Source organism: Pleurodeles waltl, chromosome 4_2, assembly GCF_031143425.1.
Source record: "Pleurodeles waltl isolate 20211129_DDA chromosome 4_2, aPleWal1.hap1.20221129, whole genome shotgun sequence".
In the NCBI taxonomy this organism is placed as follows: Eukaryota; Metazoa; Chordata; class Amphibia; order Caudata; family Salamandridae; genus Pleurodeles; species Pleurodeles waltl.
In genome coordinates, this window is record NC_090443.1 from 851,364,291 (window position 1) to 851,384,227 (window position 19,937).

At 44.9% G+C, this 19,937-nt stretch overlaps 1 protein-coding gene across 1 annotated transcript in view; it reads left to right on the forward strand.

The window, feature by feature from the left end:
- The window catches only part of C8B (complement C8 beta chain), a 185,826-nt gene that overhangs the window by 104,555 nt on the left and 61,334 nt on the right, over window positions 1-19,937 (forward strand). Inside the window, exon 7 of the mRNA XM_069232591.1 lies at window positions 12,809-13,049. Within this exon, the coding sequence (XP_069088692.1) occupies window positions 12,809-13,049 (241 nt within the window). The remainder of the gene's footprint in view (window positions 1-12,808; window positions 13,050-19,937) is intronic.

The following is a 19,937-nucleotide window of genomic DNA, read 5'->3' on the forward strand; positions in this document are numbered from 1 at the left end:
GGAAAAAAAACCTTTCTGCTACTATGTACCTGTCTCAAGGAGGCATACTTGTTGGCGCACAGCCCTGCCTCCAAATGGAAATAAATAGGGCTTTGTATTACCTATGGACAGTAGCATGGGAACACAAAAAGTACATCTCATGGGACTCCCCCTATATGCAAATTAGTGCATAGTGATACTTTTCATATCTTTCAGCCAACTTTGCAGCACAAATATAGTGTTTTTACCCAGAAAGTTTAAAAATCAGCATTTTGGGTCATTGACCTTCTATATGGGCTGTGCTGTGTTGCTCATATATATATCATGAACCCTGGGTTGGAGTTGTACACAACGTATGTCCCAATCAGAGCTCCGTGAAGCCCCCTTTGGCCAGGTCACTGACACTGCACCTCCACACTGTACTTAAACTGATATGTGTGCACATACCAGTTTGAGAGATAGTGACGTAGCCACAATATTTTTTCACAGCAAATCCACATCAATACTACACTTGCTAATTGAAGTGACACCCTCACAGTGTTCACATGCCATGGCCTGTCATGACAGAACACATATATCTGTATGGATGTGTCATTGAACCCAAACACATCTTCCCTGCAAAATCCTCGTAATGGACTCACACATATCCCCTACCTTGCAAGAGAATGCAAAGTAAATGGGATGCAGAATAAATTGTGTGACAAACATCCAAAGTGCACAATGTAAACAATCCCTCCAGAATAGGTATGGCGGCATCAGGGGGACCCCAGGAAGGCTCCTGCCTTGGGATGCATTTCAATGCACATACCTCAAAAACACTATTTGCACAGGAACTGTGGCCTGATGAATATCAGGGACAGCCATGACATAACCAAGTGCCTTGCCCATGTAGCAAATATGTAAGTGCAAGTCTAGAAAGCAAATACACGAGTAACAGCATGAGTCGCACATTTAGATAAAGTAGGTGTAAGGTACACATTAAAATGGACACATGTCCATTCAATTGTGCAGGAAGGTAGCACAATTGAATGCCCCCATGTGGGCAATACATGGAGCTTGCACACATTAAACAAATGCCCAATCTACTTCAGTGGGGAGAAATGTAACACAATATATGTTGATAGTGGCCAAGCCAATAAAATAATATCACCATATGAAACAACACCCATTGCAATGCCACCTCAATTGGATTACATCCCACACATCCATCCATAGAACATTTCCCATTGTACTGGTTGACTCTAGTACTGGTTCCAAAGTCAGATATTATCAACCCCATCAAATGGATCATCAATCAGGGTGAAACAGACACAACTGTAGTCATACCTTACAAATTATTCATGAACATCAAAAAGGTAGAAAAGTAATTACAGGACCATTGAGTAACAAGCAAACAACTGCACTTTATTTACAACCCTCCAAAAATGGAGAAGAGGCCAATGGCCATTTACATCTCTTGGTGAGCTGTGAGGTGAATGTGATGGGTATGATGGGAGTGGTGGATGGGTCTGTGTGGGTGGGGGTGGTATCACTTGCAAATCTCTGTTGGAAATGGGTGCCCCGCATCTGGATAGCATTCAGAATAGTAGTCTGACCAACAGCGATGCTCCTCAGGAGGTCAATAGCCTCCTCACTGAGAGCAACAGAGGTTACAGGGGCAGGGAGCGAGGTGCCTGGAGCAAAGGAGATAGCTACCCTCTTGGGGGAGTGAGCCCAGCCAACTGGGTGGGGAACAACAGGGAGGGTACAGATGGAATTGGGGTGGTGACAAGGATGAAGCAGGCGCAGCTCCTGAGTGTTCTGCCATTACTAGGGAGTGTCCACTGGAGCTCCACTCATAAAAAGATGATGTGGAGCATGTCTCTTCTGTGGTACTCCCCTCGCCCTCTGTGCCCCCCCATGTCTGATGTCTTGTGACTGGAAGTACAATGGTCAGCTGCTTCCCCACTAATTTTGGCGCTTTCCTGTGATGATGCTGAAATTACAAATACAAATAGAGTCAGTCCATGTGCCTGAACACACTTGAACAACAACTTTGATTACAAAAGATTACAAAAGTGCCTCCAACATTTACAACGTCACATGCATTAATGCTACATGAATTGTAAACATTTGCACACAGGAAAATCAGGATCACAGACAACTTCAATTGTATGAGTGAAGTTTTCCAATCACAATACCCATGAATCAAGTAGGAGACTTTGTCACCTTGAATGGTTTGGCTCTTGTGGTACCCCTCACTAACCTGTTGGCATCAACTATAATGGCAGTGCCAAGGAAATTCTCATACATTCCACACCAAGTCCTGAAATCAGCAAATATTCATATTCACAATAACAGATCATGATGAAATGATAGCCAAATAATCCAGCCATATGGCAGTAAGAAGTACAGTAGCTTGAAGAAGGTGATATGTAAATGCCCATGTCACACTGTAAAAGCTCACCAATAGTAATTGCACAATATGTACTTTGTCTAAATAGTGTAATGGAAGTTGTACTAATGTTGCTCTGCTAGATAACACATCTTGCACATAAAAGTATACTAGAAACAATCTGGTCAAAATGTCTGGGAGATTTGTGGACAAATATCCACAGCACAATGAATCAGCTAGGCCTAGGGGAATCGCCTGTTTTGATTGGTGCTGCTGAGAACACCCTTTTCACATTGCATAACTAGAAGGCAACAGTCCAGTGAACGATTTTGTGGCTCAAGGAATCTCTAAACTCTGAAGACGACCTTTAACATGTTTCTCAATAGGAAGGCACATCTCTGTACCTTTATGTCATGCAAACACAGATCCAATTGAATTAATGAGTGCATACACTCACATATGATCCCAACATTTCTGCATGTCATTACCTGATGCATGTCAGGTAATGAACCTTCAACAATTGACGTGCAAAACACTTAGCCAAATTATTTAACATCAATGGCATGGAAATGCACATTGTGAATAAGTACTGTAGGTCTACTTGTCATGTCCGTCATTGCTTCTTCAATTGTTCAAGATAAATGACAGGGAGTAACTAGTTAGGGTATGTGTGACCCAACAAACAATGTTGACACACTCCTGTCTGTGGTACCACATGAACTGTATACCCATCATATGAAACTATTTTTGGAAGAGACTTTGGCATACACACATATGTGATGGAATCAGACATCATCTAGTGAAGACAGGTAGATCGTGTATGGAAAAGTAGTGGAAATGATACTACAAAAGTGCAAGGTATACATGTTAACTTGTAAGCACAAATACAGATGGCAAAAGTGAGGTTACGCAAATCATTTAACTGTACATTCCCTACTTACCAAGAAAAGTATTGCTCTGTGACTGCACGAAAAGGACAATGTATGCTATGTCACATGAGAGACAGTAATGAGGCACCAGCACTCCTAACACACTAAAGACAAGTGGCAGGTTGGGTATATATGCCAAGATACCCTCTTGAGCAGACACATGGCTGAGTACAGTGCTCTATCACTGTGTGTTGTTTGACGTTGGGGCTGACACACTGAAGGCAAGTGAACCTTTGGGTACAAATGATACACACAACATGAAACACCATTAGATTATTGACCACTGCACTCAGCTATGTGTCCCGCTCAAGAGAGTATATTGCTATTGTGTCTCTGGTCACTAGGACAAGAGGGAAGGCACATCACCATGCACCACCTACCATACCTACACAAACAGTAACTCATCTTGTGTATCCCACATTGACCATCTCCAATATTCAGGGAGAGCTGGCTGCTTCTGACACATCTACCTGCAATGGAACAGTTATGAATCTCCCAGGACTCACCCCCTTGTAGCTGCTGTACTCTCCTAAAATACCCATCAAACTTGGGGTAGGCCACCATCACTATGCAGGACATTGGGGGGTCAGGGTCCAGCGTGCGCGTGCACATTCGGAGGACAGCCCCAGCTGGACCTCTGTGATCTCCCGGCCCAGCGTCTCAGGTTCTACCAGCTTTTTCGGCAGTGAACTCACCATCGTCGAAAAAACCCTAGTGTCTGCACCTTCCAGGCGATGGCTCTCCAAATCCATTGCTTCTGTTGGGCATTGACCTGCATGGATGCAATAGACAAATGAAGAGGTCACAATTGCACATTTTTAGGGTAACCGGTTGTTTAACACACATTTAGGAAACACCTAGCAAAAGCATTTCATAATTGTCAACAAACAACAAGTGTAAATCACACATGGTGATAAGTACAGGGACATAAATACACACTTTTGGAGTCATCTGCTGACTATCCACAAACCTGGTCATAGCCTATACTGACTATGCATGCCCACTGACATTATGTAGTCCAGGGCCAAGCAACATGCACTGTGATGTGAGCCACTAGGAAACACCACACCATTGTGAACATCTGAAGGGTAAACTACTTGTGCATGACTGTTCAGACACCTTTACATCCAGGCACACTGATTCGCTGCATATGGTCCATACAGGCAACTACCATAGTACAGACTACACGTCTTACCATATGTGCCACTCCTACAGAGATAAAATTCCATATACCAAGGGATGTTTGGTCTGATTGGGTGCATGTAACAAAGCTAGTGATTTACATGTCATGATCTCCCCTGCATCAACCAACTATCAGCACTGTGGGTTTGCCACTTGTGCAACAGGCCTGTACTGTACAAACATGACCTCTGGAAAGGTGACAACAGACGTGTGGGAGTAAGGGGCCTGTCATACCACAGTTTCCCAAGGCCTGATATGGGCTGAGTGATTTGTGGGACTTTACACATTTCTAACAATATCCTCAACTGACTCTAACAGTATACATACACAGCTCATGCTGTAATGCAAATACATGTACTGTGGTATTTACCATCATCAGATAAATTATTGCTTGGCTGTAAAGATTACTTGCATAGATATATTATTGTAACACAAGGAGGCTCTAGGGCTTATCACACATCACACAACAGAATGGTCATTTGAAATACTTAGAGTATAGGGCTCCGCAATCTACAACCTGTACATTCTATGTATGGACCACAAATTGTGACAACAGGCACCCAAATCCTTCACTTGACATTGTAACCTGTGAAGAAGGAAAGGATGGTTTTGAACATAGTAAAATAAGTATGTGAGATCCTCTGGTAAAGTTTCTCCAGCTCCTCTGAAGAGAAGGCAGGAGTCCTTTTACCTGCTTGGCCTGGCATAATGGTTCCCAGTGGCAACACACAGCAGCGGAAGTAGTGGAGGTGTTGATGGCAGCATTGTCAGGAGGCAAGTGATTTATTTTCCAAATCGCGGCGTACATGTATGTCACGTACACAGCCATCACCGTCGATGGGCACAGCCATTGGGCCGCAACAGTCACAGTCAACAATGTTAGCCGATCGCTGTATCCACCGCGGTTGGAACCACCCACTGCGCAGTCGACTTCTGCCGGCAGCAGGAGGTTCCTAAAGTCCAATGAACGAGGTCAGGCATCTGCCATTTTGGCAGTGGAAACTACAGTTTTGCAGACTTTTAAATGTGACATAACATCTATTAATGTGTATTAACATCTCAACAGATATTAAGCTCCCTTTACATGTAGATTCTCCTACAGCCGTGTAGTGCATTGCTGGTCACAGATGCCATAGAACCGTGGTACACTGTACTCTGCCGGTGACGGTATTTTTGGCAGTCGGAACATACTTTACAATATCAAGGGACACAAGAGATGCAGATAGGTGTGTTATGTGCACAAATATGTAATAGACATGTCTAGACAACCATGGGGACCATAGCTGGACCTTAAGTAGTGGACAGTTTTGATGTGTAATGGGTGTAATATATTTCCAGTCAGTAATGTTCAGTCACATGAATTTGATCTTACTCATCAGATATGTTGGTCTGGACTCCATGACTAATGCTCCAACTCATTTCATTCCACAAATAGGTACCCTTGGAGAGGGAGGATGCAAAAACCTCCAGTCTACCATACATTTCCAGACCATGGAAGAACGTGACATAATAAAGCAGTTCAGTCTGAATAAGCAAACAATCCAAGATCTATGTTGTCAATTGGAGCCAGATTTCATGCCTCAAAACAATAATCCAACATGTATACCAACCATTGTGAGACTCATGGCAGTATTACACTTCCTGGCCACAGGGTCATTACAATATAAAGTGGCTATATCTCCTGGTACGTCACAACCTATGTTCAGTGGTGTTCTAAGAGACGTGCCATCAGCAATGATGAAACACACTGACAGATACATCAGGTTCCCCAGAAGTGAGGATCTAGCCAATGTGAAAGTTGACTTTGATGGATTTGGTCACCTCCCACATGTTGTGGGGGTCATGGATAGCACCCATATTGCATTGGGGCCACCGCATGCCAGTGAACAAGCCTATCACAACAGAAAACACTTCCATTTGATTAATGTGCAAATTGTCTGCTTGTTAAATCTGTACATTTCAAACATCTGTGCCCGGTTCCCAGTTTCAGCCCATTATTCCTGTATTATGTGAAACAGCCATACCCCAGCTGATGTCACAACTCCAGACTGTGAAGGCCTGGCTTGTTGGTAAGTTCCATCTGTTGTGATCTTCTGTGTGCAATGTCAGGTGCTTCAATCAGAAAGTGTGTGACTCATTGTGGCACTTATGTCTCATTACAAAACAGGAAATTAAGCATATCCTAACAGTCCTTGTTTGTTATCACCTATGAGGAATCCAACTACGCCAGGATAAGTCCACTTTAATGAGGCCCACGGTAGCTGAGCAGACTTTTGGGCTCCTCAAGGCCAGATTTCACTATCTGGACATGACTGGGAGATTCCTTCACTACTCTCCTGGAAGGGTGTGTCAAATCATATTAGAATGCTGCATGCTCCATAACATCGCCACATGGAGGATTATCCCTTACATCCCAGAGTAGGGGGAGCCTGTAGTGCCACTGGGTGAGAATCCGGAAAAGCCAAATGAAGATGATAGAGGTGAAGAAGAAGGAGCTGACTTGCAACAAGATCTCATCAACAACTTCTTCTCATGAGTGAATGTCATGAGATGGCATGGCTTTGACTGTACAATAACCTCTTGTGATGATGTGAGGAGTATATTTGTTTGAAAAGTTCTGTAGCTGAAGCTCTGGCAATTACTGTCAAAGTGTGTCTGATGAGTAAGCTTTTGACACAATCACATTTTGGAGATGTTGCTTTGTTTGTGTGAGATTTATAACATGGACTGCATTTTCTAGGCGTTTGCTATGTGAATTGTGTCATATGTATGGTTTCATTCTAGACTCATTTTTTCTGTTTGTTCAGATACCTTCACCATGACATCTTCATTGAGACATTTCTGAGTTGTGACATTGGCAGATATATGATGCTATTCGGAAATATAAAGTGGACATGTATTGTTCCTGGGACTGTATGTCACAGACGTTGGGTGTACAAGACGCATGCCAAGACAGCTTTCACAGTGATAGAATGGAAATTTGGAGGACTCCATTGGACTTGTTCCTTGTTTGCAGTGGCCCTGATGCATTATGTGTGTCATCATGTGGTCAGAAAATATGTAGTCCTAGGCTGAATCCATAATAGTTTACCTTCACAATAGCTAAACACTCTTTTTGTATGAACTGTATGTAGCTGTTGATGTGTTTCATCACTGTAAGCCAAAGTGCCTGTGGCACATCACTGACACTTGTTTGTGTAATACCACCAGATGCAGAAGCACTGGATTGTAATGACCCTGTGATCAGAAACTATTGTACTGCCATCTATCTGAGCCTTGCATTATATGATGTTAGATTCCTTTTGTGAGGTAGGTGATATGGCTCCAGCTGATGACATCAACCAAATTCATGTTTGCCTATTCTACAGGACAATGTCTGATATATCCCTTTCTTCCATGGTCTGGAGGTCTGTACCTGTAAATGTGATCATTTACCCAGTATGATTCAATCATGTATGATTTGCTATGTTTCAGGCATATTGACAGCCTATGAGCTGAACATTGTAATAAATGTTCTTTTTTAAAAGACACTGGTATGTATGTGTTTGTGTGGAATAGTTGTAATCCTGAGGTGGATCCTGTGGGCATGCAACATATCCCTGCTTCCACAAGTAGCTTGTTTTTTTATTATATGGTTCACATGTTCTTACATTTGAAATTTAAGCCAGCAGACAGTGAGTTTGTGATTTGTGAAGTGATTACAGTGCTAAGGGTGAAAACAAACTTGTGGCAAAAAGTAACATAAATGAAAAGTGAAAGGTGTCAGTCATGGTGAATGAAATCGTAGGAGTAAATGCCACACCATCGGAAGTCCGAAGTCCAGAGTACTCCTCCCAAAAGAAATGGAATGGGGTTAAGGATCAGTCCACAGAGTGAATGTGTGGCACACAAACACGGATATTGAGGCAGTGGTGGGTGTCTTGCTATCCGTACCGCCAAGATTTTTACATGGATCTCCCCGCTTGTGAGGATGGGTGGGCAGCTCCTGCAGAGGCAGGGGTGTCCGTGGGTGGTTGGTCCTCTGGCAGGGCCTCCTTTTCTGTGTCTGCCGCAGATGTAATTGGGCTTAATGTAGTTGGCCCACAGGAAGGAGTGGATGTTGGGGGAAAAGCCTGACTCAAGGCTGTATGGCTATACCTCAGCAACCCCTTTTAGGGTGCCCATGTTTAAGTTATTGTCTTACATATGCTGGTTCATATTCCTCTGCAGCTGCTTGATTACCCTGAGTTCAGTTAGGACCTGGCACAACATGCCTTTGGACTCACAAGACATGGCTGATCGTATCCTGGTCTTGAGTGGGCCCAGTGGTCTCACTCTTCTGGCTCACAGCATCCCTCCTAAGGAGCTTACCCCCATGAGCCTGTGCTCTTAGCACAGGGTGCCCTCTCCAACTGGGTCACGGACCCTCAGTGTCAGAATTGTTGATTTGCACCTTAGGATCCAGGACTGGGGGCACAAGATGGTAGCAACTGTGCTAGGTACACAGGTTTGTGGGGCACATTGGTGTCTGTGATGCTGAAGCAACTTGGGTGGGAGGTGTTGTGGGCACAGTGAGACCCACTGTTGCCATCTGACCAGGCTGCCCAGATGGGCCAGGACCGTCATCCACATCCACATGTCCAGGAGTGTTGTTATCACTGAGGGCTTCATTCAGAGGTGGGTTGAGAGTCTGTGTGGTGGACAATGTCTGCCCAGGTGCTGTGCCAACTAGACCTGTTAATAAATATGGTACATTGTTTTTGATTTAAGTGTGTAATCTACATCCAAAGGTTTTGTGTGACTCTAAGCAGAGCCCTTGGACACTCTTAAGTGATAGGTTTTGTGATTGTGATATGTTGCCATGGTATTGAATTTGTTGACATGACGTGTGAAGCTTGCAGAAACTATTAGACTCAAGCAGCTCATTAGATGTGGTGATCAGTTGCACTTTAGATGAGGGAATGAACATGACATCTCACAAATATGTAAGCCAACACAGTGGAGAGGAGATGCGTATTTGTCCATTTCAAGGCCTAGTTGTGTGAGATACAGGCAAATGTTCAGCTTTGTGGTATATGTGTAATTTCTATCCTCATTTGTTTCATTTTGTGATACCAGAACAAGAGCAAGCTAGGTAGTCAGACACCTCTCTGAGTTGAGCATAATATGCAGATTGCTCACTCCCATGTGTGTGAACATCATTTGAGAGATGACACACCGGTGTATTTGGGCAAGTGCGTAAAAGCCTGTTGGTCTGAGGTACACACACAGGGCCTCCTTGTAGTTGTAGTCATGTCAGTACTGACTCCCCATGCTACACAAATGCTAAACTCCAAGGGGAGGGTACATCGTTTGAGAGAGGGTACAGAGGTGTATTTGGACAAGTGCTAAAAGACCTGTTGGTTTGATGTACAGAAACAGCGCCTTCTGGTAGTTGACCTCCACCTAAACTTGAGTACTACCCAGAGTTCCTTGCTTTTTTTTCTGTATAATAAATAGATATATATACATATATCACTCTGAAAAAAAAAGGTTAAAGTAAAGTTATATTAAGGTGAATAAATCAGTGACAACATAAATGCTTTGAAATAAAAACAACACAGGAATTCACTCATTATATTTAGCAGAGACATCATTTATGACATCACTGATGACATCTCAAATGACATAAGCTTCATTTGTAGACATCTCTCTAAATATTAGTGTGGCATTAAAGGTAAGTAAGGAAGTAACTACAAAATAGCTCAGAATATGATGATGCATCATTAATGCCATCACACATACAACTCTCTTATGTGTAGCAAGCACGTTATGTGCAACATTGACTCTATCCCATATACTTCACCAGTAGCCTAGTTCACATTAACAATCACCCATAGCTATATGTGAACCCTCATTGTACGCATTGTTCAAAATGCATACAACTGTTCGGAGAAAGCCAGTTTTCTCAGGATACTCAAGATCTGTTCCAAAATTAATGCCTTACTATGGTCAGCTTTTATCTGTATCAAACCTCTCACAGTCACCAAACCATGTTGAGAAATGAAGTTGATATGGGTGGAAAAGTGGGCAATGTAAACAGTGTTTACTCTATAGAGAGAGTTTACTTTGTACCACACTGTTTGCAGACAGTGAAACTCTAATTGCAAGTACACCACAGAGCATTAAAAAGTACCAACTAAGAACAGTGTGCTCTCTATGAAACGTTTATCAAATAAGATACTATTTGCTTAAATAACCACGCTAAGAAGGTGCTAAAGATCATTCTACCTGCAGCTTTCATACTATGGTGATAGCATTACAGGTAGTCCACTTTCTGAAGAAAAAGAAGCACATATTCATAGGTTAGGACCTGGTGCAAAGTCACTTACTGACTCCCCACACTACACAAATGTTAAACTCGTAGGGGAGAGTACATCATTGAGAGATAGCATACAGGTGTATTTGGACAAGTGCTGAATGGACTGTTGGTTTGAGGTACAGAAACAGGGCCTCCTGGTAGTTTAGTCATGTCACTTGCAGACTCCCCACTCTACACACATGCTAAACTCCCAGGGGAGGGTAAATCATTTGAGAGATGGCACGCAGGTGTATTTGGACAAGTGCTGAAAGCCCTGTTGTTCAGAGGCATGGAAACAGGGCCTCCTGGTAGTTGGAGTCATGCACTTGCTGACTCCCCACAGTACACAAATGCTGAACTCCCAGGGGAAGGTATGTTATTTGAGAAATCGCACGTGTATTTGGACAAGTGCTGAATTGTCTTTTGGTTTGAGGTACAGAAACAGGACCTCTTGAAAGTTATAGTCATGTCACTCTCGGTACTTCCCAACACTTGACAAATGTTTAGTCTTACAAATCCATTGCCACACTGCAGTTAGGTTGGCCCATACATTCACATGTTGACACATACCATGGGTCCTAGGAAGAGCTTTTGATATTGAAACACTTACATACCCAATTCCAACATAGGACATGTGTTGGGGATTGATACATGTAATGTTATGTACAACTGTACACATTGACAAGACTACATTGCTGCAACTCTGGATATTGCATGTTGGGAAAATAGATTACCAACACAGTGGCAAAAGGTGAGATGTGAGGATGCAGGACACTGAGAACTTATGACAGTTTTTTGTTTTGTAACATACCAGACTCCACCCCTGCAGCTATTCCTGTCAAGCCCTCAGGATGTAGGATGGCCAATACCTTCTCCTCCCAGAGAAAGAGTTGTAATGGGCCACTGGGTAGAGCACCACTGTCTTCTGGGCCTCCATGTGTTGCCTGGAGGCCCTCAGGTCATTCCAACTCTTCCTAATGTCCTCCTTTGTGTACAGGGTGGAGCCTACAGCGTTCACTCTGTCGACTATCCTTTATCACATTTCCATTTTCCTACTGAGAGGATTATGCTGGACTTGGGCTCCAAACGATTGTGGCTCTACTCTTATGGTTTCATTCACCATGACTTTCAACTCCTCTTAAAAAAATGAAGATTTTTGGGACGTGACATTGGTGTAAAATAAAGTGGGTAGCAGAGACGTACTTACTAACAAAAGTGATATAGGGAGTAAATGGACAAAAGTGCGTGAAAGGTGTTGAATGGGATGGTGAATAAAGGGGTGCATTATCTATCAATGATGAGATAAAACAGTGGGCTCTGGTCTCTTTCTTGCAGTGGAGAGGCAAAGGATCATGGTCTGGGAAAGGGTGTGTTTCATACTGCGTTTTGCAGGTATGTCCACTGGGCCAATATGTCAGCTATGTTGGTTTTGAAGCCATCCAATGGGCACTTGTCTGTTGCTTTGCAGATTGCATACCATTGAGGACGACCTCCTTCAGATGACCGCCTCAAGGAGACCACCACATTGACTGTGTTTTTGTAATGGGTTCAGCGGTTCCACGCTGCCATGACGGCGACCGAGTGCGCACTGCTAAGATTGCAGGCTGCTGCCCAGCTGGCGGGCAGCCATTTGCTTTGACGGTCAGCGGTTCAGTCTGCATACATCGTTATAAAGCGGTCTGGAGACCGCTGGCGCTGCATTCTTTTTGGTACCGCAGCCTTGGTGATATGGTGATCTGACTGCCAAACTCATAATCAGAACTTTGGTTTGTCTCACTTTTGGTAATCGGACCAGCACAAAATGTCAATAAATCTAGCCCTTGAGTTTCTTCCACAGGTGTTGTGTTTTTTCTCTTTCTGAGGTCTATAGAGTGGTACTATTTGTCCAATACAATGAATGCAGGCTTTTCCATTTTAATCTCTTAGACAGCAACAATTGCATTAGTGAGAAATGTGAAGCTATGTCTATAAAATAGATGTCTGTCTGTGGAATTCTCATAGGTGTTCAATTTTGTTTCCTAATAGGCAAGCACATTTATCCGTGCTAGGTCGTGGCTGGAAATAGCCCAATACAAATTAAAATCTAGGGACCTGATGCTTAATTATGAGTTTTTGCAAAGAATAAAAAGCCTGCCTTTGGACTACAGCTACGGCGAGTACCGAGAACTGTTTCGAGATTACGGAACCCACTACATCACTGAAGCAACTCTGGGCGGTATCTATGAATACACCCTGATTCTAAACAAGAAAGAGGTCGATAATGCAAGTATGTAGAATCGCTATTTCCAACTGAGTGGTTGCATGGGTTTCTAACGCATTGTTTTTAACTCAAATTAAATGCACTGGTTCGTGTATGTGTATCCCCTTGGGCTGGCAAAAGTTTGTGGTTTTTTTTGTTTTGTGTTTGATTGATGCAGTTGCCTACTTTAAAGGATTTCATGTAATTAGGCTACAAAGAAAAACAAAACCACGGGGCAAATCTTGGGGCCAAATGGCACCATCAACTCACCAAGCTCAACCTTGTTCTACCACGTCTGACCTATGCCACTTTTCTTCATGTACATGCATTCATCCAGTGTCTCCCTGTCGTATAGTAGGGTCCTCAGTATCACACTGATGATTTCCAAAGCACTGTGATGAACGTACCAACAGTCAAGGAGAAGTTACATAGTAAGATTTGTTTTAACATTTTTCCCTTATACAATTCATTTTTTTATATTTCTTTAGTAGAAAATGTGTATAATAGGTTTGCTCATTTTAGAAAATAACAGACTTACCAACTGTGAACAAAATCGCACCATGTGAATGGGGTGTGGCCTGTGATGTGGAGCGAGGCTTTGTGCAGGTCACTGTCCGTGAACCAAAGTAAACCCCTCTTCTGCCTCTACCAATACTCAGTTCCCCCAAAACAACACAAAAGTGGCTTCAAAGGCTTCCACTAATGTCCAACGCAGATTGCAAACTCCCTATGGACATCAGCTGTGCTCATTCTCAAGACACTACCAACATTTTGCGATGGGTTTGTTTCATAAAATTGACGCAAGTGTTTTTTCTGTTATTTACTTTCCAGAGCAAAACTTGTTTTGCGCTGGAAAATGACAAAAAGTAATGCAAAGTAGCGTGAGGCTCTGCTTTGCATTACTTTGCATCAAGGGGGGTGCTACATGGGCGTTACCATGCAACCACCCACCCTTTTTGATGCAAACCTATCTACCAAAAATGTGAGACAGGGTTTAGTGTAAAAAATTAACGCCTTTTAAAAACAGTCGTTAAAAGGAGCATTTTGTCATGTCTCTTTTTTTTGCCCTACTTTGCATGAGTGATGCACTGTGCAGCACACATACAAAGTAGGAACATTTTTAGAAGTTGTCTAGGCCTAGTATTTTGCACTAGAAGGTATGCTTCAAATACAACACCTATTCCAGACCCTCGCACACAACCTTGCACTAAGGAGCAAAGATGTGTCTGTGGTACACGGCAGCTGAAATCAGCACGGGCACTATGGAAAGGGGAGGATAGAGCCATATCTCCGCAGATATGGCGCTCTTCTGCTCCCTCCTTCTCGCGCAACTCAGTGAAGATTTTTTGGTTACTGCACTGCCAGGAAGGATGGTAAATCTGCCCCCTTGATTTGGAAACACTCTCTACAGGGGTTTCCAACTCATACTTGATTTGCTAGGTTCGATATACTATCCATGTCTTTCATATGTCACTGCATGTGTCATTGCATTCCAATGGGACTTGCGGAATGAAATGACAGTTTTCACTTTAGAGCTCGATGGTGGTTAAGATGGCAGCACTGCATCAGTGGGGTCAGCTTCATTACTAGAATGCAATAATCGATGCTGCCTCCTTTGCCACTTAAAACCGTGCTTCAAAGAGTTTCTAGCAATAGGATATCTAGCATCTTTTTAATGATGAACCAAAAGAATTGCCCTGCAACTACCAGATGCCAAGATTTCAACTGCTGTTTTGGTGGCTCTTCACGCCCTCAGGTCACATGGGGCTCAGCAGCGTTATTATCAGCTGTGACCACTATTGTGTTTACACCGTATCCTTTTACCATGTCTTTACACCATTTGTATTTAAAGATCTTTAAAGCACTTCACGCCCTGTGAATGAGTTTGCATTAGGATTACATGATATGTGTAATGTCGCGCTTCCGACATACAGCCGTTCTGCATGAATGCTATGAAATAATTATGAACGCTTGTTCTATTTTATGCGTGTGGTCACGGGAGGCTCGTGAAGGCTGCTCTGATCCGCACTCTCCTTGTGCGTGGCCTCACTGCCTTTCCAAGCCATGCCCTTTATTATTTATACTCGCCCTTTCCGACTTCAGGGCAAAACCATATTTCAAAGACACAAAGGGTATACACGCACACACATTAGGAACAGTTTAGGCAACCTCCCCTAATGGTAGTGTCTAGCGACCAGTTGCGCCACTGGAACGCGACACTACATTCCTCCTAAAAGTAAAACAACTGAAAATGCACGACAAAATCTTAAATCACCCATCCACCAGATGGTCGCGTAGTCTCGTAGAAGGGCAGATTATAACGTGTAGCCTCTGACTGCCCTGGATCAGGATCTCGACTGAAGTCACGACAAGCGATAACATCATGGGCCGAAGCCTGCGTGGAGTTGGGTGACACGTCAGGGCACGGGACACTACGAGGGTCCTCATCAGGTAGCGATATCATGTCGCTGTCCACATATGGATTAGGTACACCCTTGGCGACGTCAGTGGAAGGATGGAACTCCTTGGAAAGGGATATGTTGCGGGTGCGCCACCACTGACAATCCATGTTGACGGATTATGGTCCAAGGAGCGGTACCAAACGGCATGAGGAACTTACTTCCAGACGCCAGCTCTCTCAACAGCACTTTGTCACCAACCACGAGATCTGACGACACTGCTCGTCTCTTCCGGCTTCCATAATTATTCCTGGCTCATCGTCGTTCTTGAACTTGATCAGGGTTGTGGTTGGAGGGACCCAAGAGCGGTGATGCGGGATGGAATCAACAGCAGCTTGCCCAAAAACTACATGTCCAGGGGCTCGGTTAGTAGTTGAATGAGGGGTCTGGCGATAGTTCGTAAAAACGAGTATATGGCGTAGTCACTGGTTTGACTACTGGCGTGGGCGATGCGTATCACTTTGTTTAGTGTTCTCATAAACCGTTCGACTTCCCCATTAGCCTGGGGCCATTGTGGTGTGATTCGACGGTGTCGAACACCGGTGCTCTCAAAGTACCCGGCCAACTCCCGACTCTTGAAAGGTGGACCCTTATCAGTTTTGATTTAAGAGATGAGGCCATGTGTGGCCATGGCCTTCTCCAAACAGGAGATTAAAACATCAGCTGTGAGAGCCAGTATGATTTTCACCTCTGGGTATTTTGAGAAGTCATCAATCAAGACCATTGGGTGACGGCCGCCCGGGAAACTCCCAAAATCAAGGCTCACTGACACCCAGGGTTCTTCCGGGCTAGGCTCTGTTTCAACTGGAACTGATCGGCTGGGCTCACCCGAGGCCTGGCACCACACACAAGACCTCACCACATTCTCCACATGTTCATCGATAAGGGGAAACCACACTTTTGATCTCAGACGGCTTTTGGTCTTGACCATAACTTGGTGACCATTGTGAGCGAGCTGCACCACTCTAGCGGTGAGAGCCGATGGTATGACCAACCTGCACCCTCTGAGTACACATCCATCCATCTGTGTCCACTGTAAGTTCATCTCGAACATTGTATAAACTACCCAGAATATGTTGTGATTCAGAAGTTAGGGTGGGTAGTTGTTTCTTCACGATGTACCACTGACTAGTCCGCATGGCAGATAACACCTTTTGTAAACACTCATCGGCTTCGGTAGCCTGAACAACCTCACTCACCGAAAGAGGTAACGGTCGAGACCGGTCTGACACATATTTGACGTACTCTTCCGTTTTTTGGGCATCATGTACTTCTTCCTCTGAAGCGGCTCGTGGATGTCTTGACAGATAATTTGTAGGGTTCTCAGGCCCAGGATGGTATTCTAACTGACATCTGTAATCCTGTAACTGGAGCATCCATTTCTCTATCCAAGGAGGAGGCTTTGATGCCGTGCCGTGGAACAAAGGTATTAGGGGTTTGTGATCCGTTGTCACTACGAAAGAGCGACCATACGCATAGATGTGAAAATGCTTACAGCTCCAATGCACAGCGATGGCTTCCTTCTCTATTTGAGAGTACCTTTGTTCAGTCTCAGTGAGAGATCAGCTGGCGTATGCTACCTGGAACCAGTTCCCTTCACCATGTTCTTGGAATTGCACAGCTCTTAGTCCTTTTGGCCCTGCATCGATGGCAACTTTAGTCTTTTTCTTGGGGTCGAAATACCTCAACGAAGTTTCACTAGACAAAGCATCCTTGATAGCCTCAAATGGCGTTTGCTCAGCCGAACCCCATGTCCAAGATTCAGATGCTTTGGTCAATTTACAGAGAGGTTGTGAGAGAGTGGACAGGTCCTTTATAAATTGCCCAAAGTAGTTTACCGTCCCCAAAAAACTTTACACATGTGGGAGGAGGTGCATCTTTGATGCCGCTTACTTTCGCTGGGTCCGGTGCAACGCCACTAGCTGAGAATACATACCCGAAGAACTGTATTCTGTCTTTCAGGAATTCGCACTTATTGCGATGCATCGTTAGCCCGGACTCCTGGATCCTCTGAAGCATGCTTCTGAGACTGGAATGGTGTTCTGCAGTGGTGGGTGCATAAAGCAGAATGTCATCACTGGCATTGATTGTCCCAGGTAGATCTGCTAGTAGTTCTTGTATCACATTTTGGAAGACCTCAGCAGCGCTGGAGATCCCAAAGTTCAAACGCTTATACCTTCTCAGCCCGATGTGAGTTGAAAATGTTGTGATGTAGTGCGACTCCTCTGACAGCACCAGCTGGTGGTATCCTGATCTTAAGTCCATCTTTGAAAACCAACAGGACACACTGAGCTCACCAATAATGTGATCAATTGTTGGTGTTAAATGTCTCTCCCGTTTAATGGCTGCATTTGGGAGGTGCATGTCCACACAGATGTGGACTTCTCCAGGATGTTTGGGTTTGCGTGCCACGACGATTGGTGACACCCATGGCATTGGTCCTGTCACTCTTTCTATGATACCTGCCTTCTCAATATGATCCAACTCCTTCTCTACCTGGGGTTGGAGGTGAAACGCAATGCGCCTACGGCGAAGGGAGACTGGTTGCACCGTCTTATCAATGTGTAGCTTTACCTCCCTACTCTTTAAACACCCAATTCCTTTGAACACTGCTTGGTATTTGTCCAACAGCTCTGTTACTGACTCCTGATGTATGCTGAGTGCAAAGGTGACTACTCTGAGATCTTCTGCCACATTGCAGCCCATGCCACTGGATTCAAGCTAGCCTGGCTGATGAGGGGTGAAACCCCGAAACCGGTCCCAGGATGCTTGTTTCCGGTCCAGTGAGGACCTGGCTTGGCAGTTCGGGCTGGACTGTTCCCATGAGGAACAGGGTCAAGACTGATTTGCATATGACTGGGTCCAAACTGGGGTGGCATGGTGAGCAAAAGAACGATGGATTAAACCCAGATCTGTGACTGGGGGTGAGTGTTTGACAATGTTCAGCATTCCGTCCATCACTTGTTGTTTTTGCTTTGTCGCCCTAAGTGGGAAGGGTATGCCCAGATGTGGGTCCCGTGCTTCCCATGCCACTGGATTCAAGCTAGCCTGGCTGATGAGGGGTGAAACCCCGAAACCGGTCCCAGGATGCTTGTTTCCGGTCCAGTGAGGACCTGGCTTGGCAGTTCGGGCTGGACTGTTCCCATGAGGAACAGGGTAAAGACTGAATTGCATATGGCTGGGTCCAAACTGGGGTGGCATGGTGAGCAAAAGAACGATGGATTAAACCCAGATCTGTGACTGGGGGTGAGTGTTTGACAATGTTCAGCATTCCGTCCATCACTTTTTATTTTTGCTTTGTCGCCCTAAGTGGAAAGGGTATGCCCAGACGTGGGTCCCGTGCTTCCCATGCCACTGGATTCAAGCTAGCCTGGCTGATGAGGGGTGAAACCCCGAAACCGGTCCCAGGATGCTTGTTTCCAGTCCAGTGAGGACCTGGCTTGGCAGTTCGGGCTGGACTGTTCCCATGAGGAACAGGGTCAAGACTGATTTGCACATGGCTCGGTCCAAACTGGGGTGGCATAGTGAGCAAGAGAACGATGGATTAAACCCAGATCTGTGACTGGGGGTGAGTGTTTGACAATGTTCAGCATTCCGTCCATCACTTGTTGTTTTTGCTTTGTCGCCCTAAGTGGGAAGGGTATGCCCAGACGTGGGTCCCGTGCTTCCCATGCCACTGGATTCAAGCTAGCCTGGCTGATGAGGGGGGAAACCCCGAAACCGGTCCCAGGATGCTTGTTTCCGGTCCAGTGAGGACCTGGCTTGGCAGTTCGGGCTGGACTGTTCCCATGAGGAACAGGGTCAAGACTGATTTGCATATGGCTGGGTCCAAACTGGGGTGGCATGGTGAGCAAAAGAACAATGGATTAAACCCAGATCTGTGACTGGGGGTGAGTGTTTGACAATGTTCAGCATTCCGTCCATCACTTGTTGTTTTTGCTTTGTCGCCCTAAGTGGGAAGGGTATGCCCAGACGTGGGTCCCGTGCTTCCCATGCCACTGGATTCAAGCTAGCCTGGCTGATGAGGGGTGAATCCCCGAAACCGGTCCCAGGATGCTTGTTTCTGGTCCAGTGAGGACCTGGCTTGGCAGTTCGGGCTGGACTGTTCCCATGAGGAACAGGGTCAAGACTGATTTGCATATGGCTGGGTCCAAACTGGGGTGGCATGGTGAGCAAAAGAACGATGGATTAATCCCAGATCTGTGACTGGGGGTGAGTGTTTGACAAGGTTCAGCATTCCGTCCATCTCACTTGTTGTTTTTGCTTTGTCGCCCTAAGGGGGAAGGGTATGCCCAGACGTGGGTCCCGTGCTTCCCATGCCACTGGATTCAAGCTAGCCTGGCTGATGAGGGGTGAAACCCCGAAACCGGTCCCAGGATGCTTGTTTCCGGTCCAGTGAGGACCTGGCTTGGCAGTTCGGGCTGGACTGTTCCCATGAGGAACAGGGTCAAGACTG